At 39.8% G+C, this 22,387-nt stretch overlaps 1 protein-coding gene across 8 annotated transcripts in view; it reads left to right on the top strand.

Moving 5' to 3' along the window:
• Positions 1 to 22,387, top strand: part of TUT4 (terminal uridylyl transferase 4) — a 228,991-nt gene that overhangs the window by 111,393 nt on the left and 95,211 nt on the right. For all 8 annotated transcript variants that reach the window (XM_053576504.1, XM_053576498.1, XM_053576503.1 and 5 more), the window contains one exon: positions 11,414 to 12,218. In XM_053576504.1, coding sequence (XP_053432479.1) covers positions 11,507 to 12,218 — 712 coding nt within the window. In that variant the 5' untranslated portion in view covers positions 11,414 to 11,506. The remainder of the gene's footprint in view (positions 1 to 11,413; positions 12,219 to 22,387) is intronic.

Genomic DNA, 22,387 nt, shown 5'->3' with positions numbered 1-22,387 from the left:
CCAGCATGAGGTTTTTCTCCAGTGTATGTTTTTGTCACGTTTGTCAAAGATCACTTGGCTGTAGATCAGTGGCTTTATTTCTGGATTCTGAACAGATATTTATAGTTATGTCAATGATTTATTAATATATTTATAGAAAAAGTTTAAGAAAAATGAGGAAACGATTAATGCCAGGTAAAACTGCGTGTTATACCAAAAGGGGAATATGATTATAGTATATACATTACTTAATTCAAAAGTCTAGATCTAGTAATCTAGTAAAACAAAAGATTTAATCTTTTCTCATACAGTAGTTCTTAGGTAAGTGGCCATAAGATTTAGATAAGTGGTTTGTTCTGTGTGGTTATTTAAGGACCCACATTCCATTATCCATATTGTCCAGCCAAAAGTGTGGTCAAGGCCGGGCACGATGGCTCATGCCTGTAATCCTCGCACTCTGGGAGGCTGAGGCAGGTGGATTGCTTGAGCTTACAGGTTCAAGACCAGCTGGAGCCAGAGCGAGACCCCGTCTCTACTAAAAATATAAAAAACTGAGGCAAGAGAATTGCTTGAGCCCAAGAATTGGAGGTTGCTGTGTGTTATGATGTCACGATGACACTCTACCCAGGGCGACAGCTTGAGGAAAAAAAAAAAGTTTTAGGGGGCCGGGTGCAGTGCTCATGCTTGTAATCTTAGTACTTTGGGAGGCTGAGGCAGGTGGATTGCCTGAGTTCACAGGTTTGAGACCAGCCTGAGCCAGTGCAATACCCTGTCTCTAAAAATAGCTGGGTATTGTGGTGGGCGCTTGTAGTCCCAGCTACTTAGGAGGATGAGACAAGAGAATTGCTTAAACCCAGGAGTTTGAGATTGCTGTGAGCTATCATGCCTCAGTACTACTAAGGGCGACAAAGTGAGACTCTGTCTCAAAAAAAAAAAAAAATGTGGTCAAGAGCTAGCAGTATGGAACATAGTCTGGGCTTGTTAGAAATGTAGACTGTCAGGCCCCAACCTCAGTCTACTGAATCAGAATCTGTACTTAGTAGTTGATTTGTATGCACAAAAGTTTAAGACTCATTGGTTGGATTAAAACATAATTGTTGATTGAATGATTGAAGCTGGATGGTTAAGAATTTTTTATCTAATAGTGAGATGGGATGGTTGCTTAAGCTCAGAAGTTGAAGACCAGTCCAAGCAAGAGTGAGACTGGGTCTCTATTAAAAATAGAAAAATTAGGGCGGCACCTGTGGCTCAGTCAGTAAGGCGCCGGCCCCATATACTGAGGGTGGTGGGTTCAAACCCGGCCCCGGCCAAACTGCAACCAAAAATAGCTGGGCGTTGTGGCGGGCGCCTGTAGTCCCAGCTACTCGGGAGGCTGAGGCAGGAGAATCGCCTAAGCCCAGGAGTTGGAGGTTGCTGTGAGCTGTGTGAGGCCACGGCACTCTACTGAGGGCCATAGAGTGAGACTCTGTCTCTACAAAAAAAAAAAAAAAAAAAAAAAGAAAAAAAAATAGAAAAATTAGTGGGGCATCATTGGTAGGCTATAGTCCTAGCTACTTGAGCAGCTAAGGCAGGAGGATGTTTGAACCTAGGAGTTTGAGGCTGCTAGAGCTAGGTTGATGCCATAGCATTCTAGCCTGGGGCAACAGAATGAGACTGTGTCTCAAAAAAAAAGGTGGTGGTGGTGGTGGTAAGAACTTGATCATAAGGCCACACATACCTGCAGAGAAAGTTGGGAAATACAGTCTACTTGTGTGCTCAGGAAAAAGGAGAAAATGAATTTTAATTTTGATGACATCTAGTGAACTCTGTACTATAGTGTAATACTTGGCTCAGCTGTGAATAATATTGGTATATCTTATTAAAATCATACTGGAAGGATAGGGTTAGAGTGGGGAAATACGTACAATTCATTCTTTCTAAGAGGAACAATTGAGATAGCCAAATTTTTATCTTCTGTAGTAGGACTAGTCAATAGATATGGTTGTTATTTTTAATATTTGAGACAGGGTCTCTCTTTTTTGCCTGTGCTAGAGTGCAATAGTGTGATTATAGCTTCCAGCAACCTCACACTTGGGTTCAAGGGATCCTCCTGCTTCATCCTTTCAAATAGCTGGGACTATAGGCATGTGCTACCACACCTGGCTAATTTTTCTTTTCTTTATTTTTTTGAGATGGGGTCTTACTCTTGGTCATGCTGGTCCCAAACTCCTCAAGCAATCCTCCCACTACGCTAGGACTCCATGTGTGAGCCACCATGCTCAGCCAGAAAGCCACTCTTCCTTTATGGAGTTTAAAGTCTAGTGGGGAGACTGACATAAATCAGATTATTCACTGTTCACTGTGTATAAAATTGTACAGAAGAGAATGGTTTCTCTTCAGTCTATTTTTAGGACCACTCCTTAGAGTAAAGGTTCTTCAAATGTGGTTCCCAGTCCAGCCACATCAGCATCACCTCAGAACTTGTTAGAAATGTACATTGTCACGCCTCATTCCAGACAGACCTACTGAATCAGAAACTCTGGGGGGTGGAGCCCTCCAGGTGATTATGCTGAATGCTAAAATATGAGCACTACTCAATCAGTATTTTAAGTTTGATTTATTACTGATAGCATTTTAATGCTAAGAGCAACCAGTTGTATATGCCACAGTATATGATTATTAAACATTTTAATTACTGTAGAAATGTTTAATAATATAGTCATTATTTAGAATTCATTTGTTAAGTATGTTTAGTGAGATGTTTTCCCTGTAGAGGAGAGGAGCATGGTCTGTAAATGGTTTTACTTTATGGATCTTGAGAGTTCCCAGGTAATTTTCTATAATTTATAAAATTACCAGAACCAGGGCAGTGCCTGTGGCTCAAAGGAGTAGGGTGCTGGCGCCATATGCCGGAGGTGGTGGGTTCAAACCCAGCCTCGGCCAAAAAACTGCAAAAAAAAAAAAAAAAAAAAAATTACCGGAACCAATGTAACATTACTATCACTGTGTTTTAAGATTTGTATAGAATTGGGCGGCGCCTGTGGCTCAGTCGGTAGGGCGCCGGCCCCATATGCCGAGGGTGGCGGGTTCAAACCCAGCCCCGGCCAAATTGCAACAAAAAAATAGCCGGGCGTTGTGGCGGGCCCCTGTAGTCCCAGCTGCTTGGGAGGCTGAGGCAAGAGAATCACTTAAGCCCAGGAGTTGGAGGTTGCTGTGAGCTGTGTGAGGCCACGGCACTCTACCGAGGGCCATAAAGTGAGACTCTGTCTCTACAAAAAAAAAAAAAAAAGAATCAATAAAAAAGATTTGTATAGAATCAACTTTTTTTAGAATAGGCTCTAAAACACTGATTTTCAACCTGTGTGCCTTGAAAAATTTTAAAGATCATTAATTAAATTATTTTTAAAAGAAGTTTAAAGCACAGTAAGTATATTGTCTTTTTTCACTTTTTCTAATCAACATAATTTAAGTGTGCTGTAGAAGTTTAACCATAGGTTCAAGTGTGCTGTGAGATAAAACTGATTGAAAAACACTGTGCTAAAAGATAGTTCGTTCATCTACTCATCTTTACTATGATAGAAATCTATGAGGGCAGCGCCTATCGTTCAGTGAGTAGGGCGCCGGCCCTATATACTGAGGGTGGCGGGTTCAAACCTGGCCCCAGCCAAAAAGCAACAAAAAAATAGCCAAGTGTTGTGGCGGGCGTCTGTAGTCCCCGTTGCTCGGGAGGCTGAGGCAAGAGAATCGCCTAAGCCCAGGAGTTGGAGGTTGCTGTGAGCTGTGACGCTACAGCACTCTACCAAGGGTGATGTAATGAGACTCTGTCTCTTAAAAAAGAAAGAAAGAAAGAAAATCTGTGACTTAGATTCTGTGTCTTAGGTTCATTGTCTTTCTATTTAGGGTTAGCCAGCAGCTGGTTGGACTTAGTGGTTGGAGGCTTTAGGTAAAAATTGGCTTATGATGTTATTTTTATTTTATTTTATTTTGGGACAGAGTCTCAACTCTGTTGCCCTGGGTAGAGTGCTATGTGGTCACACAGCTCACAGCAACCTCAAACTCTTGGGCTTAAGCGATTCTCTTGCCTCAGCCTCCCTGGGACTACAGGTGCCTGCCATAATGCCTGTCTATTTTTTGTTGCAGTTTCATTGTTGTTTAGCTGGCCCGGGCTGATATTGAACCCACCAGCCTGGGTGTATGTGGCTGGTGCTGTAACCACTGTGCTATGGGCGCTGAGCCTAATTATTATTTTAAAGCAGTAAGAGCTACTGACTTTCTGTAATTATACCTTAAAATAGTTTCTCTGTCCCATGGAAAGGTTAGTTGAGTGGTAACTATTGCTGTGATTAGCTCCTCCATTAATTGTGCAAAAATCATTTCAGGTAAACGTTCTCAGCTAGCATACTTACACAGTTCTTTTAAGTCTCAAGCCCTAGAACTTGTAGGCTGTTCAGCTACTTGAATGATGGAGAATTACACAAAGTTATCAGAAACTTCTTTTGGGGGCAGCGCCTGTGGTTCAACGGAGTAGGGCACCAGCCCCATATGCCGGAGGTGGTGGCTTCAAACCCAGACCCGGTCGAAACTTCTTTTGGCCTGGCGTGGTGGCTCACACCTATAATCCTAGCACTCTGGGAGGCCAAGGTGGGTGGATTGCTTGAGCTTACGAGTTCCAGACCAGCCTCAGCCAGAGCAAGACCCCGTCTCTACGTCTCTACTAAAAATAGAAAAACTGAGGCAAGAGGATCGCTTGAGCCTAAGAGTTGGAGGGTGCTGTGAGATATGACAACATAGCATTCTACCCAGGATGACAATTTGAGACTCTGTCTCAAAAAAAAGAAAAATAAATAATTTCTGCCAAAATTTGCAGCTGGAAAGGAACGGTGTGAAAACATTAGTCTGGAAGTAGATAGTATTTTAATTGCTAGTGATTTTGAATTCTGCTAAGTACCTAGCATTATAAGGATTCAAGCAAGATAGAAGATATGATTAAACTAAAAGCAGAAATGGACTCATATCTCAATGATCTATCTATCTAATCTATCTATTAATTTTGGAGACAGTCTTTGTCGCCTTCGGTAGAGTGCAGTGGTGTCATAGGTCATAACAACCTCAAACTCTTGGGCTCAAGCGATTCTCTTGCCTCAGCCTCCTGAGTATCAGGGATTATAGGAGGCTGCTACAACATCTAGCTAGTTTTTAGAGACAAAGTCTTACTCTGGCTCAGGCTGGTCTGGAACCTGTGAACTCAGGCAATCCACTCAACTTGGCCTCCCAGAGTGTTAGGATTACAGGCGTGAGCCACTGTGCCCAGCCCACAATGATTTATTTAAAAGTTAATGGAATATATTCTAAATTCTATTGTTTACTCATATATTATTATTATTTTAGAGAGAGAGCCTGACTTTGTCACCCTCGGTAGAGTGCTATGGTATCACAGCTCACAGCAACCTCCAGCTTTTGGGCTTAGGTGATTCTCTTGCCTCAGCCTCCCAAGTAGGTGGGACTACAGGAACCCGCCGCAATGCCTGGCTGTTTTTTTGTTGCAGTTTGGCTGGGGCCGGGTTTGAATCCACCACCCTCTATATATGGGTCCGACACCCTACTTACTGAACCACAGGCGCAACTCATATATATTATTCAAATTTTAAAAAAGAAATTCATTAAAATTCTTTGCATTTTGATAACTAATAAAGATATAAATGTCATTTAAGGTTAGAATTTCATTTACTGTCTATTTACCATCTTCTAAAGATGTAACCAAGCAATGCTATGGAGTGTGCACTCGGAACCAGTGATCGGTGAGCCCTATTTTCTTTTTTTTTCTACAGTTGCTTGCCACATACCTAGATAATTTTTCAATTTTTAATAGAGACAGAGTCTTGTTCTTGCTCAGGCCGGTCTTAACTCCTGAGCTCAAGCATTCCTCCTGCCTCAGCCTCCCATAGAGCTAGGATTATAGGTGTGAGCCACCACACCTAGCCAATCAACCTTATTTTCAAAACCCTCTTTCCTCAGAGAAAACTTCATTTGTAGGAATTAAGCATTTTTGGGAAAGTTTGTTATTCTTGACAGCACAAAGTAAAAGAACAAAAAAGAAAAAGTTGAAAATAGCAGTTATGCTATAAAATTACACTGTTTTTTGAAGAATATTTGTTACTCTTAAAGAAAAGAGGGGGATTTTAGATGAGGAAGATTAGAAGATGAATCAGATTTTCATTTTTATAGTCTTTTCATAATTTATGTATATTTTTGTTTAATTTTTGTAGCTTTTATTTATATATATAAACTTGATTTCTAGAGGTTTTTTGAGTTGAAGAATAATGTGTCTAAAAAGTTTCACAAAGAAAAATTGTGGATCAACTTTTTTTTTTTTTTTTTTGTAGAGACAGAGTCTCACTTATGGCCCTCTGTAGAGTGCTGTGGCCTCACACAGTGCACAGCAACCTCCAACTCCTGGGCTTAAGCGATTCTCTCGCCTCAGCCTCCCGAGCAGCTGGGACCACAGGCGCCCGCCACAACGCCTGGCCATCTTTTGGTTGCAGTTTGGCCGGGGCTGGGCTTGAACCCACCACCCTCGGCATATGGGGCCGGCGCCTTACCGACTGAGCCACAGGCACCGCCCCATCAACTTTTTTTTTTTTGTAGAGACAGAGTCTCACTTTATGGCCCTCTGTAGAGTGCTGTGGCCTCACACAGCTCACAGCAACCTCCAACTCCTGGGCTTAAGCGATTCTCTTGCCTCAGCCTCCCGAGTAGCTGGGACTACAGGCGCCCGCCACAACGCCAGGCTATTTTTTGGTTGCAGTTTGGCAGGGGCCGGGTTTGAACCCGCCACCCTCGGTATATGGGGCCCGCGCCCTACTGACTGAGCCACAGGCACCGCCCAATCAACTTTTTTTTTTTTAAGAATCAAAGTCTCTGTCACCAAGGTTGGAGTGCAGTCGTACAATCATAACTCGCTGTAGCCTAGAACTTCTGTGCTTCAAGTGATCTTTCTGCTTCAGTCTCCCAAGTAGCTGGGACCATAGGCACGTGGCACCTTGCCTTGCTTATTTATTAATATTTTTGTAGAGACAGAGTCTTGATTTTTTTTTTTTTTTTTTTTTTTTTTACCCTCAGGCTGGTCTTAAACTCCTGGCCTCAAGCAATCCTCCCATGTTGGTCTCCCAAAGTGTTGGTATTACAGGTGTAAGCCATTGCATCCAGCCAGTTAGTATTGTTATAGCAGTCTTTATGGCTATTGTCAGTAAGATGATATCTATTAAATTATTAAAGAATCATGGTTAGAATAGCTTTAGGAAATCTAAAGATACTTTGTCTGGACAAGTAATGCTTATAATCCCAGCATTTTGGGAGGCCAGGGTGGGAGGATTGCTTGAGGGCATGAGTTTAAGACTAGCCTAAGCATCATAGCCAGACAACATCTTTACAAAAAAATAGAAAAATTAGCCAGGCATCGTAGCACGTAGCACGTGGCTACAGTCTCAGCTACCCTGGTGGCTGGTGGGGGGAAGATCACTTGAGCTCAGGAGTTTGAGGTTGCAGTGAGCCACTACTCTCTAGCCCAGGTAACAGAGTGAGACCCTGTTTCCAAAAACAAAACAAAAGCAGTGCTGGTAGCTCAGTGGGTAGGGTGCCGGCCACATACACTGAGGCTGGCAGGTTCGAACCCAGCCTGGGCCAGCTAGAACAATGACAACTGCAACAACAACAAAAATATCTGGGTGTTGTGGTGGGCACCTGTAGTCCCAGCAACTTGGGAGGCTGAAGTGGGAGAATTGCTTAAGCCCAAGAGTTTGAGGTTGCTGTGAGCTGTGATACCATGTCTACCGTGGGCGACATAGTGAGACCCTGTCTCAAAAAAAAAAAACCAAAAAACCCCACAGAATTCAAACACACAGGTGTGCGCACACAGACACGTGAAAATTTAGACATTTTGGTTACAAGACAAGGTAAAACTAATGTTCTAGAAGTAGAGTTCATTTTTGTTTTAGAACCTACAGCGACAATTCCTATGAGAATTTAGAAATAGGCATTTATTTTGTCAACTCTTTTGAAAGCTAGGTAAAATACCATATCAGGAATAGTAAAAGCAAAAAATATATTGATTAAAAAATTCAAATATTCAAAACCTAGGAGCAGAAGCATTCTTTTATAGTTAAAAGTTGCTACATTTGGGGCCGCGCCTGTGGCTCAGTCGGTAGGGTGCCGGCCCCATATACCGAGGGTGGCGGGTTCAAACCCGGCCCCGGCCAAACTGCAACCAAAAAATGGCCGGGCGTTGTGGTGGGCGCCTGTAGTCCCAGCTACTCGGGAGGCTAAGGCAAGAGAATCGCTTGAGCCCAGGAGTTGGAGGTTGCTGTGAGCTGTGTGAGGCCACGGCACTCTACGGAGGGCCATAAAGTGAGACTCTGTCTCTACAAAAAAAAAAAAAGTTGCTACAGTTGGGTGGCGCCTGTGGCTCAAAGGAATAGGGCACTGGCCCCATATGCCGGAGGTGGCGGGTTCAAACCCAGCCCGGCCCCGCCCCCCCCCAAAGAAAAAGTTGCTACAGTTCTACTGGAATGTGAGTAAAAAAAAAAAAACAAAACTAATGATGAAAATCTGGTATGATTTTGATTTAAATTTTGATTTTTATGATAACTTCTTAAAATGTTACTTTGTATAATAATTTAGAAGGAAGAATTTAATAAAATACAATATTACTTTGGACTGAGATCAAGGCAGAATTTAGAAGATTATACTACAAGTAGGAATTATAAAAGCTAGGTGTAAGTTGAAATAACATACTTTAGTGTGAAAACACTTAGGTAAGTTTAATTAGTTTTTTCTTTTCTTTTTTCCTAGAAATATGCTTTTGCATACTCTACACATAGTTTGGAGTAAGTGCTTGTGTTTACGTTCTTTATTTTTTCTTGAGACAGAGTCTTACTTTGTCACCCTCGGTAGAATGCTGTGGCATCACAGCTCACAGCAACCTCAAACTCTTGGGCTCAGCCTCCTGAGTAGCTGGGACTACAGGAGCCAGCCACCAATGCCCAGCTATTTTGGAGACGGGGGTCTCTCTCTGGCTCAGGTTGGTTTTGAACTCGTGAGCTCAGGTGATCCACCCACTTTGGCCTCCCAGAATGCTAGGATTACAGGTGCGAACCCCTGCGCCCAGCCTTGAATTTTAGGTAATGTTTTTGTGTTTATATTAATTGTGTGGTTATATGATGAGAAGTGTTTGCCTAATTAACCAAATAGTTTAGTAAATTAACCAAACAAAGTTAAAGTTGCTTCCTTTCAATCCATGCAGTTTGCTTGTGCTGACAGAAGGATTCTAACTTTTATTCATATTATTAATCTTTATTTAGAGACATTAATCTTAATTTAAGGCATTTGGGGCAAGGTGAATGGTAAAAAATAATTCTCATAAAATATAGCATACAAGGCATATTTTTAATATAGATATAATTTAATCAAATGCAGTGTTTTCGTTTGTTTATGCTATGTGGTAAATTTACTGTTTCTTAATATAATTGTTCCTGTTATATTTTGAAACAGATAATGTGTCTGACTGACTTTATTTTTTCTGTCACTTTTTTTAGAATTGTTTTTTGAGAGCAATATTAGGTTCACAGCAAATTGAGTAGAGAGTGGAATCACCATATATACCCTGTCCCCGTATATGCATAGCCTCTCCCACTAACAGTACCCAGTGCCAGAGCAGCATATTTGTTAACAATCAACGAACCTACATTTGCCATGTTATCGTCACCCAAGGTCCATAGTTTAAATAGGTTTCACTGTTGGTAATGTATATGCTGTATATATTGTGTCATTATACAAGTGTATAAGGACACATATCCATCGTTATAGTATCATACTTAATATTACCTCCCCCCCGAGATAGGATCTTGCTCTGTCACCCTGGCTAGAGTGCAGTGGTGTTAGCTCAGTGCAACCTTAAACTGTGGGGCTCAAGCGATCTTCCTGCCTCAACCTCCCAGGTAGCGGGGAATCTATAGTCATGGGTCACCTTGCCCAGCTAATTTTTCTAATTTTTGTTGAGATGAGGGGGTCTCACTGTTGCCCAGACTTGTCTTGAATGCCTTACTTCAAGTGATTTTCCTGCCTTAGCTGCCCAGAAAGCTAGGATTACAGGCATGAGCCTCCATGCTCAGCCTGTTACTGTGACTTTTTAACTCTGGATTTCTATTGTTTTTTAAAATTTACTTCAAAGAATTTATTTAAAGTCTTTTATACTTCAGAGGTGGAGAAAACCTGTTGACATTATTTCCCCAGGTTTAGAGAGTCTAGATGAAGTAGGTTAGAGGTATAAATAGGGACCTTTTTTTTTTGAGACAGAACCTCAAGCTGTCCCCTCCACCCCCCGGGTAGGGTGCTGTGGTGTAACACCTCACAGCAATCTCCAACTCGTGGGCTTAAGTGATTCTTTTGCCTCAGCCTCCCAAGTAGTTGGGACTACAGGCTCCCGCCACAACACCTGGCTATTTTTTTGGTTGGAATTGTCATTGTTGTTTGGCAGGCCCAGGCTGGATTCAAACCCGCCAGCCCTGGTGTATGTGGCTGGGGCCTTAGCTGCTTGAGCTACAGGTGCCGAGCCAATAGGTACTGTTTAATAGGAGAGTCAAGGGGCAAGATCTTACTGTTAAGGATTGTATAAATTTTGGTTATAGCCTGTAAAGATCGGACTTTAAAAAATGTTTTTAATTTAATTTAATTTTTTAGAATTTTTTTTACTAAATCATAACTTTGTACATTGATGCATTTATGAGGTTCAGGGTACTGCTTCCATATACAATGTGAAATGTTTACATTGAACTAAGTTAGACATCACAATTATACTCATTTCTTAATAGTTTTGAAATGTACCATTGCATCATGTACATTAGGTGAGGTTCCCCCCAAATACCCTCCCTCCACCCATACTCCCCCTCACCTCCCCTGTTTCTCCTCTTCCCTTCTACTTTCTGGACTGTAGTTATGTTTTGCCATTCGTATGAGTATGTAGGTGGTTATATATTGATTTCATAGTAGTATTGAGTACATTCAATATTTTTTTTCCATTCTTGAGATACTTTACTAAGAGAAGATTGGACTTTTTGTGTTTTCTTTATCTTACTTCCTTTTATGTTAAGTGTGATGCATCAATTCCATGTTTTATTTTCCAATTATTAATAGCTGAAATTCTTGGAGTAATATATAACAAAAATCCTTTATTTTGAGGCTCTAATACCATAATTACATTCAGTTTCCCTTGATAAACATTTGGTTATTATTTACTTAGTGGTCTTTAATTCCTTCTCACATAGTCTTATTAGGTTTTTTCTTTTTTTTTACAATTCATTTTTGAGAGCAAAGTTTAAAAGATTTTTTTATGTCTCATTTATAAAAACATGGCTTTCTTTTTGCGTTTTAAATAACAGTTTTTTTTTTTTTAACCCAATAGTTTGCTTGCCTAAACTGGATTCGAAGCAATTTAAACTACTGGAAATCTGCCATTTTACAATATTAGAATTGGAAAGAAGCAGGTTTTCAAATAATGGAAGAGTCTAAGACCTCTAAAAGTGAAAATCATGAACCAAAGAAGAATGTTATTTGTGAAGAAAGCAAAGCAGTTAAAGTTATAACTAATCAGACTTTGAAAGCTAGAAATGATAAATCCATAAAAGAAATTGGAACCAGCTCTCCAAATAGGAATAGTAGTAAAAAAAGTAAGCAAAATGATAGTTGTGCAGAAAAAACAGAAGCGAAATCATGTAAAGTAAATGCTGCTGGCCCTAAAGATTTGGGATTAGTCCTTCGAGATCAAAGTTACTGCAAAGCAAAAAAATTATCTAATTCACCTATGAAAACTGAAAAGGCACCTGTTTTACAAGCAAAATTAGAAAAGACACCTGGTTTACACACAAAAGCAGAAAAATCACCAAAGTCACCTAATTCACCAATGAAAGCGGAGAAAGCACCTACTTTCCAGATGAAATCAGAAAAGGTGCCCAGTTCTTCAGCAGAAGCAGAAAAGGTACCTAGTTTACCATTGAAAGAAAATATGAGACAGACAGAATTACAACAGATTGGAAAAAAAATTCAAATTTCCTTTACTTCTGTGGACAAAGTGAATGTTGTAGCTACAGAGGGGAAAAAATCTGCTATGGAAAACTCACCACAATCTCAGAATCAACAAACACGTGCAGATAATACTGGTGATTCTGATGATAGTGCTTCAGGAATTGAAGACATATCAGATGATTTGAGTAAGTACAAATTAGATTATTCTACAAATCACGCTTTTGGGAGGGATTTTTCTGTATTAATGTTCATTACATTATCTCTGATTTGACTAATGATAGAAAGGGCATTAGTAATATATCTCTTAAAGTTACAAAAAAGCTTTTCCATTTATTATGATAAGTGCAGTAAAATGGCTGTACAAATACAAATTTAGTAGCTCCTTTAGTCGGCGTGGATGTAGATATGCTCATCTACTTTTTGAAATGGTTTTTGTAACACAATGTATATTGTTCATTCGTTCACCAAATGTGTATGTATTGAGTTCTGTTATATAGTATGTATATCAAAAGTGTGTTTATAATGCAAAACCAAAAACCACACAGTCCTACACCTAGACCTTTAGTCTGATGGGAATGATATACATGAGTAAAATGATTTTTAGTGCCAAAACCTTAATTATCAGGCTGGGCGTGGTGGCTCATGCCTGTAATCTTACCTCTCTGGAAGCCAAGGTGGGTGGATCACCTGAGCTCACAGTTTCGAGACCAGCCTGAGCAAGAGCAAGACCCCATCTCTAAAAGTAGCCGGAGTTGTGGCCGGTGCTTGTAGTCCCAGCTACTTGGGAGGCTGAGGTAAGAGAATTGCTTGAGCCTAAGAGTTTGAGGTTGTTGTGAGCTATGATGCCAGGGCATTCTACCAAGGGCAACAAAGTGAGATTCTGTCTCAAAAAACAAAACAATACAAAACAACTTAATTAGCATTGAGAAAGCACATGATTAAATTATGAGATTCAGACTTTGGGTTGGAAAAAAATGCATGATATAAGTGTGAGACTCTAAATATGACTGAGCCTCATTGTGGCTGGAGCAGGGATTTGAAGGCAACAATGGCAAAAGATGCAGCTGAAAGGGCATGCAGACATTAGGGAATGAAGGACCTGGATAAGCCATGACGAGAAGTTTTATTTTTTTTTTTAAATGAAGTAAATTTATTTTGGGTTAATGTGAAGATACAACCAACCAGGTCAAAATATTTGATTTTGTTAGGTAGAGTTTGTCTTGTGGTTCTGTCCCCCACACAAAAGGTGTGCTAACCCCTTCACCCCGTGCTCATTCAGTGAGAGCACCCCAAACCCCTCTGCCTCCTTCGTTGCCTCTCCCCTCAACTTGAATTTAAATGAGTTTTTCTTCTATTTGGGCATGCGTTGGATTGTCTCCTGGCTTCATATTAGTATTGAGTACATGGGGTATTTGCTTTTCCATTCTTGTGATCCTTTACTAAGAAGGATGTGTTTCAATTAAATCCAGGATATTACAAAAGATGTGAAGTCACCATCTTTTTTTATGGCTAAATATGTTCCATGATGTGCATGTTATCACAATGTTTATCCTTTCCTGAGTTGATGGGCATTTAGGTTGTTTCCATGTATTAATGAGAGTTTGGACTTTATCATCGTAAGTATTTTTGAGAAGCCACTGAAGAATTTTTTTGTTTTGTTTTAAATTTAAATTGTTAACTCCCTAAATGTTCTTCAGGAGAAGGGTTTTAATAAAAGTAAGGTAATGCTATGATGGGATTTTTTTGAAAAATCCTTTTGGTTATAGTGCAGCAAATTTTTTGATAGGAACAAGAGAAGTAGAGATTAATTAGAACATTGTTATGATTTACTTGAGAATAATTATAAAATTCATTTTGTTCTGGGTCTTGATTTTTGTTTTAATTAATAATTTAGAATTTTGTCTATATATTTCAAGTAACTTTAATCCTGATTTTGTTTAAAGAATTTCCTTTTATAAGTGATTTTCCTGGTGTTTCTGTGACCTTGACATAGAAATAAAAGGAGCCATTTCTGAATCATTTGCTATACTTTGAGAAATACTGGTAAAGAATCCAGAAATAGTTTTTTAATTATGTTGGTACACAGATGATGGAATATGGATAGACTTTTTAAAAAAAATTTTTAATGAAGTTATCTTATAGTGTATAAGAAAAAATATCAACTTCATAAATATATATATATATATAGAGAGAGCATAGGACAAGGCCACATTTAAAAAAATAAGTCAATATACAGTATCAAGCAAATACTGGTAATGTTTAGATTTGACAAAAATGTAAACATGAGGATACCTTGGGAAATAGCAGTACTGAAGATCACTTAATTGATCAGGCATGATGGCTCATGCCTGTAATCCTAGCACTTTGGGAGGCTGAGGTGGGTGGATTGCCTAAGCAGGAGTTCAAGACCAGCCTGAGCAAGAGCGAGATCCTGTCTCTAAAAATAGCCAGGCATTGTGGCAGGCACTTGTAGTCCCAGCTACTTGGGAAGCTGAGACAAGAGGATCACTTGAGCACAAGAGTTTGAGGTTGTTGTGAGCCAGTGCACTCTACCAAGGGTGACAAAGTGAGGAAAAAATATTCAGTTAAGGGTTTCATCACATGAATTAATGAAAAACTTCATTAAAAAAGGACAAATTAATGAAAGTGACATAGTAAGATAGTTAAAAGTATGGGCTGTGGAATACAATTGAATGGGTTTTGGATTCCCATCTTCTCCAGTTAATAATTTTATAATCTTGAATAAACTACTTCTCCCTTAAAAATATTTTCTGATTTTTAAAAAGTAGAGATGCTGCTATCTATATTACAAAGTTTAAGTAAAATGAACCAGTAGGGTGTTTCATGTAGTACCTGACATGGGTGAGTTCATTTATTGTTATCATATTACTCTAGTTAAATGCTATTTTGTTACTTGTTAATGTGAAAAACAAGGTGAACTAGTTTAAGGAAGCTACTTGATCAAGTAGAAGTCCTTGGGGGAAACTTGGTTTAATGAATTGGTAGGAATGACATATAGCATAGCAGTCATTTTTTTCATAAATAAGTAACTAATACTTTAAAGAATTCTCTTCAATATGTATAATATTTACCTTGAAGTAATGTTCAGATATAATTATTTAGTACTTCTTTTTTGCCATATGAAAAAATCCAAATTAATGATATTTGAATTAGTGATTCCTCATTAGATTACCCCTTGTTAAAATAGAATAAAACCGGCCCAGCCCCTGTGGCTCAAGCAGCTAAGGCTTCAGTCACATACATCTGAGCTGGCAGGTTGGAATCCAGCCCTGGCCCGCCAAACCACAATGGTGGCTGCAACCAAAAAATAGCTGGGTGCTTAATCCCAGCTACTTGGGAGGCAGAGGCAGGAGAATCGCTTGAGCCCAGGAGTTGGAGTTTGATGTGAGCTGTAATGCCATAGCACTCTACCAAGGGTGAGAACTTGAGGCTCTGTCTCAAAAACCAAAACAAAGAAAACCTTTGTATCTAGATCATTATCTATTTGTACTTAAATACAAATGTAGAAATTTGATTAATCTCAGTGTTCTCTAGTATGGCCAATGTTAGCTTCCTTCTACCCCTTTCACCATTTTCCTTTTGTCATTCATGCTGTTCAATAAGAATTGTTTTTATTTTTTGATGTTTGTGATGAGCCAGATACTGATCTAGTCATTAGGAATACAGCAGTGAATGAAACAAATAACATCATCCTTACGGAGTTAATATTCTAGTGGGAGGAAATAGATAAAACATAATGAAATTGTAAGTTAAGTTAATCCTTTGAGAAAAATAAAATAGGAAAGAGCATAAGGAATGATGCTACTCTTGCTGGTGTTTCAAATTTAAATCATCACTTAGAAGGTAACCTTAGAGCAAATTTTTGAAAGAAAGAAGTGAATGAGCCAGGTGAAAATATGAGAGGAGAGCATTCTTGATCTGGGTTTCTCAGCATTTAATACACACTTGAGAAGATTTTTTCTTTTTTCGGAGACAGTCTTACCCTGTTGCTGTGGCGTCATAGTTCACAGCAACCTCAAATTCTTGGGCTTGAGCAATCCTTTTGCCTCAGCCTCCCGAGTACCTGGGACTATAGTTGCTTGTCACAACACCCAGCTAGTTTTTCTTTTCTTTTTTAAAGAAGAGGAAGTGTCTTGCTCTTGAGGCTGGTCTCTAACTCCTGAGCTCAAGCAGTCCACCTGCCTTGGCCTCCCAGAGTATTGGAGAGCGTATTAAAGTGCAGATTCTTAAGCCTCATATGTGTGTCAGAGATTTTTGATTCAGAAGGCCTGGGGTGGAACCTGTGAAATTGGATTTCTAATAAGCTCCCAAGTGCTGCCAATCAGGATTCTGCTTTGGGCCAGCAAGTCCTATCACCTTTATTGTGTTTTCAATGTGGCAGCCAGAATGATCCTGTTAAAATGAGTCAGATTATGTGACGCCTATACAGAATGTTTCAGTAGCTTCCCATACATCAGAGTAAAAGCTAGTGTTTTTACAGTGACTAGTAGAGCCCTATATGACCCAGGACACTTCCATACTTCTTTGCCCTCATTCGTTTACTTCTCACCCTTTCTCTGTCTCTTCTCCAACTGCATGATTTTTTTGCATTTCCTCACGTATGAAGGCATATGTCCACTGGAGGGCCTTTTGCATTTACTTTTTCCTCTGCTTGGACCATTGATCTCTCAGTGTCCTTAGGGCTACCTGTCTTAACCTCCTTCACCTTCTTAATGAGGCTTTTACTAGATCACTTATCTAAAATTTATGGCCTGGTTTGGTGCTCATAGTACAGTGGTTACAGTGCCTGCGACATGCACCGGGGCTGGCAGGTTCAAACCCAGCCCGGGCCTGCTAAACAATGACAACTGCAACGAGAAAATAGCCAGGTGTTGTGGCAGGCACCTGTAGTCCCAGCTACTCAGGAGGCTGAGGCAAGAGAATTGCTTAACCCCAAGAGTTGGAGGTTGCTGTGAGCTGTGACACCATGGTACTCTACCGAGGGTGACATAGTGAGACTCTGTCTCAAAAAAATTAAAAATAAATAAATAAATAAAATAAGAAAAATAAAATTTATGGCCCTCACTTCTGTCTTAGAGACTTACACCTTTTTCTTGCTTTTCTCCATAGTCTTTTTTTTTTTTTTTTGATTTTTGGCCAGGGCTAGGTTTGAACCTGCCACCTCCTGCATATGGGACCGGCGCCCTACTCCTTGAGCCATAGGCGCCGCCCTTCTCCATAGTCTTTATCAGTATCTGTCAGTATTTTAATCTTATTTATCTTTTTGTGTAATAGTTTTAAGACATAATTCACATACCATAAAATTCACTCTTTTAAAGTGTTTAATACTTCAGTGGTTTTTAGTATACAGGATGTGTAGCTATCACCACTGTCTAATTCTTGAACATTTTCATTACTCCCCAAAGAAACTCCATACCCATTACTCTCTCCTCCTGCCCACTGGCAATAACTAATCCTTCTGTCTCTATAGATTTGCCTATTTTATATAAATGGAATCATATACCAGGCGGCCTGTTGTTTCTGACTTTTTTCACTTAGCATAATGTTTTCAAAATTCGTCCATGTTATAATATGTATGAATGTGCATCATTCTTTTTTATTGCCAAATAATGTTCAATTGTATGGATATATTTTATTTATCTATTCAGTTGATAGACATTTAAATTATTTTTATTTATTTATTTTTTGAGACAGAGTCTTATTCTGTTGCTCAGACTAAAGTGCAGAGGTGTCAACCTAGCTCATAGCAACCTCAAACTCCTGGGCTCAAGTGATCTCCTGCCTAAGCCTGCCAAGTAGCTGTAACTTTCAGACACCTGCTATAATGCCTGACTGATTTTTCTGTTAGTGAGACAGGGGTCTTGCCCTTGCTCAGGCTGGTTTTGGAGTCTGGAGTTCAAAGGATCTTCCTACCTTGTCTCCCACGGTGCTAGGATTACAGGTATGAGTCACTGGCCTGGGGACATTTGGATTGTTTACATCTTTTGACTATTCTGAATAATGCTGCTAAGAACTTTTATGTAAAATTATGTAAAAGTTTTTGTGTGGATGTATGTTTTTCTTTTTCCTGGGCAGATACGTATATCCAGAAGTTGGATTGCTGTGTTATATAGTACCTCTTAACTTTTTTTTTTTTTTGGTAAAAAACACATATGTTAACCATTGTGACCATTTTAAAATTCAGTGGCTTTGAGTATTTTACAATGTTGTGCAATCATTACCACTGTCTAATTCCAGAACTTTTTCGGCATCTTGAAAGGGAATTCCATGGCCGTTAAGAGTCACTCCCTGGGGCGGCGCCTGTGGCTCAGTGAGTAGGGTACCGGCCCCATATGCCGAGGGTGGCGGGTTCAAACCCAGCCCCGGCCAAATTGCAACAAAAAAATAGCCGGGCGTTGTGGCGGGCGCCTGTAGTCCCAGCTACTCGGGAGGCTGAGGCAAGAGAATCGCATAAACCCAAGAGTTAGAGGTTGCTGTGAGCCGTGTAACGCCACGGCACTCTACTGAGGGCCGTACAGTGAGACTCTGTCTCTACAAAAAAAAAAAAAAAAAAAAAAGAGTCACTCCCTGGGCCGCGCCTGTGCTCAGTGAGTAGGGTGCCCGCCCATATAATGAGGGTGGCGAATTCAAATCTGGCCCTGGCCAAACTACAACAACAAAAAATAGCTGGGCATTGTGGCAGGCGCCTGTAGTCCCAGCTACTCTGGAGGCTGGAAAAAAAAAAAAAGTCACTCCTATTCTCCACTTTCCTCACACTCTGGCAACTACTAATATACTTCATGTGTATTTGCCTATAACTCATAGAAATGGAGTTATACAGTATGTGGTCTTTGTATCTATCTGGGTTTCAATTAGAATTATGTTTTTAAGGTTTATCCATGTTGCAGCTTGTATCACTGCTTCATTCCTTTTTAATGATAGTGCTATGGATTGAATTGTGTCCCCTTCCAAATTTGTATGTTGAAACCCTAGCCTTAAATGCAGTTGTACTTGGAAATAGGGCTTTTGGGAGGTAATTAGGGTTAAATGAGATCATTAGGGTGGAGTCTTAATCTGGTAAGAGTGGTGACCTTCTTATAAGAAGGGAGAGAGAGAGGTATCTTTATCAGAAAAGGCCATAGCAAGAAGGTGGCTGCCTAAAATCCAAGGGGAAAGCCCATACCAGACACTGACCCTTGCTGGAACCTTGATCTTGGACTTTCCAGTCTCCAGAACTGTGAGAAAATGAATTTCTGTTGTTTAAGCCACTCAGTCTATAGTATTTGTTATGGCTGCCTGAGCTGATTATGACAGCTGAATAATATTCCATTTTAGGTATGCTGTATTTTATTCATTCATCAGTGATGGACATTTAGGTTATTTCCACTTTTTCTGTTGTGACTAGTGCTTCTGTGAACATTGATGTACAAGATTTTATGTGGACACAGATTTTAATTCTTGTTTTGTGAGGGTATTAACATCTTGTGGACAATGTACACAGCTATGATTTAATATAAAAAAATAAATGCTATCTTCAACTTAAAAAAAAATCTTGTGGAACTGATGTTCTATGGAACATAGTTTGGGACTTTCTGTCTGAAATTAATTTATATATTCCAAAAAGGCAAATAATTTCATTTATTTCTGTTTTTTTTTTTTTTTTTTAATGAGACAGGGTCTCACTCTGTTGCCTAGGTTGGAGTGCCTAGGTCCATTTATATTCACTATAACCTCGACCATCTGGGCTGAAGCAGCTCTCTTTTCTCAGCCTGCCAAGTAGCTGGGTTTACAGATGTGTATCACCATGCCCAGCTAAATTTTTTCTATTTTTTGTAGACACGAGGTCTAGCTATGTTGCCTAGGCTGGTCTCCAACTCCTAGCCTCAAGCAATCCTCCCGCCTTGGCTTTCCAAACTGCTGGGATTATAGGCATGAGCCACCATGCCTGGCCTAGTTTTGACTTTTATTTTTTTTTGTAGAGACAGAGTCTCACTTTATGGCCCTCTGTAGAGTGCCATGGCATCACACAGCTCACAGCAACCTCCAACTCCTGGGCTTAAGCGATTCTCTTGCCTCAGCCTCCTGAGTAGCTGGGACTACAGGCGCCCGCCACAACACCCAGCTATTTTTTGGTTGCAGTTCAGCCGGGGCTCAGTTTGAACCCGCCACCCTCGGTATATGGGGCCGGCGCTTTACCTACTGAGCCACAGGCGCCACCCTTGACTTTTATTTTTTTTTATTTTTATTTTTAGAGATAGAGCCTCAAGCTATTGCCCTGGATAGAGTGCCATGGCGTCATAGTTCACAGCAACCTCCAACTCCTAGGCTTAAGCGATTCTCTTGCCTCAGGCGCCCGCCACAACGCCTGGCTATTTTTTGGTTGTAGTTGTCGTTTGGCAGGCCCGGGCTATATTTGAACCTGCCAGCTCTGGTGTATATGGCTGGCGCCTTAACCACTTGAGCTACAAGGCGCCACCCTAGTTTTGACTTTTAAAGAAGGGTATGTAGTTTTCTCTGATTCCTTATATTGTCAGAAATAATAATTTTTCAAGATTTGTTGATGTTAGTTGCCTTTTATTCAGGCAAGTTATGTATCCAAAAAAGAGAAGGTTATATTATTATATTGTCTTGCTATTATCCTTTTTCACAAAATGTAAACATAAAACCAGGATTTATATTTTCTTTTATGTTTCCATAATAAAATGGTTACTGCAAAACTAAATTAGTTTTTCTTGGCTTGGTGCCCATAGCACAGTGGTTACAGCACCAGCCACCTACACCAAGGGTGGTGGGTTCGAACCCGGTCCGGGCCAGCTAAACGATGCCAACTGCAACAAAAAATGGCCGGACAGTGTGGTCCCAGCTACTTGGAAGGCTGAGGCAAGAGAATCGCTTGAGCCCAGGAGTTTGAGGTTGCTGTGAGCTGTGACCCCATGGTACTGTACTGAGGGCGACATGGTGAGACTGTCTCAAAAAAACAAAAAACACTAAACTAAATTAGTTTTTCAAATATTAAGACATAATTGCCGATTTCTTAGAGAGCACCAGTGTTCCCCTGATTATAATTTAAAAAACACTTAATAGCCAGGCATAGTAGCTTGTGCTTGTAGTGTCAGCTACTCAGGAGGCTGAGGCAGGAGGATCATTTAAGCCCAGAAGTTCAAGGCTGCAGTGAGCTGTGTTCACACCACTACACTGCAGCCTGGGTGACAGAGCAAGACCCTGTCTCTAAAAAAAAAAGAAGAAAAATAATTGTTTATGTAACCCAGCTATACTTCTGGAGACTTCTGGCATTTGAGTCCTTTTTATAACATTCTTGTCTTAACAAGTTTGCCTTCCTATTTTAAAAAATCCACTGCTTTTGTAGTAGGAAATGTACTACGTTCAGAGGCACATCATTTTTTTTTTTACATCATTTCTTCTTTATTTAGAGAATCAGTGCTATTGAAGGGTAGAATAGACTTAATCAGGGTTCACGTAGATGGCATGTAGTTGGCTTTTGAAGGCAGAGTGGAGGAATTTGTTTATTATCTGTGAGAACTTCTTTTTGGAATTGCTTTAAAATGCACCCAGATTTATTTATTTATTCAGTACACTTTTGGGAAATTGTCAGCTCTGGTCTAAGAATTGTATTAAAATCTTGAAGGTACAAAGTTAAATAAGACCTGGTCATTAGCATCAAAGAATCCATCAGCTAATGTAGGAAATAGATAAATGAATACAAATTCCATTACTCTGTAAATGGGAGATTAAAGAGAGTAATAGAAGAGTATAAAAGTTACAAGAGCAGCTTTGGAAACAGATGGTGCTTAAACTGGATTTTGAAGAACAGGTAAATATTACCAGTTGAATTGAGAAGGAATTGATGGAAAAGGAAATAGCGTATTTAAAGACATTGAATTAGCAGTGATTCATTCTAGCACATTTGGTATGAATGAAGTGAAAAGTGTTAGGTGGTTAGCTCTCTTTCTTTAGGTTTTAGTTTCAATGATACTTCCTTAGAAACTTTCTCTGACTTTCATATCTAAAGTTGGTCTGTCAGTTTCTTGCTTTTTTCCTTTATAGCATTTATTATAATTGGTAATTATTGTATTTGTTCTGTTTACTGCCTTCATGAGGGCAAAGGACTATGTGTAATATTCTAGGGAGTTTAAACTCCATCTTGAACTCTTTGGAAGCCTTTTATGTATATATTTATTTATTTAGACAGAGTTTCACTTTGTCACTCTAGTAGAGTGCTATGGCGTCATAACTCACAGCAACCTCAAACTCATGGGCTCAAGCGATTCTCTTGCCTCAGCCTCCCTAGTAGCTGGGACTACAGGCGCCCGCCACAACGCCCGGCTATTTTTTT

Source organism: Nycticebus coucang, chromosome 22 (assembly GCF_027406575.1).
Source record: "Nycticebus coucang isolate mNycCou1 chromosome 22, mNycCou1.pri, whole genome shotgun sequence".
Lineage (NCBI taxonomy): Eukaryota > Metazoa > Chordata > Mammalia > Primates > Lorisidae > Nycticebus > Nycticebus coucang.
Note: the sequence above shows the minus strand (reverse complement) of the source record. Positions and strands in the feature narration are given on the sequence as shown.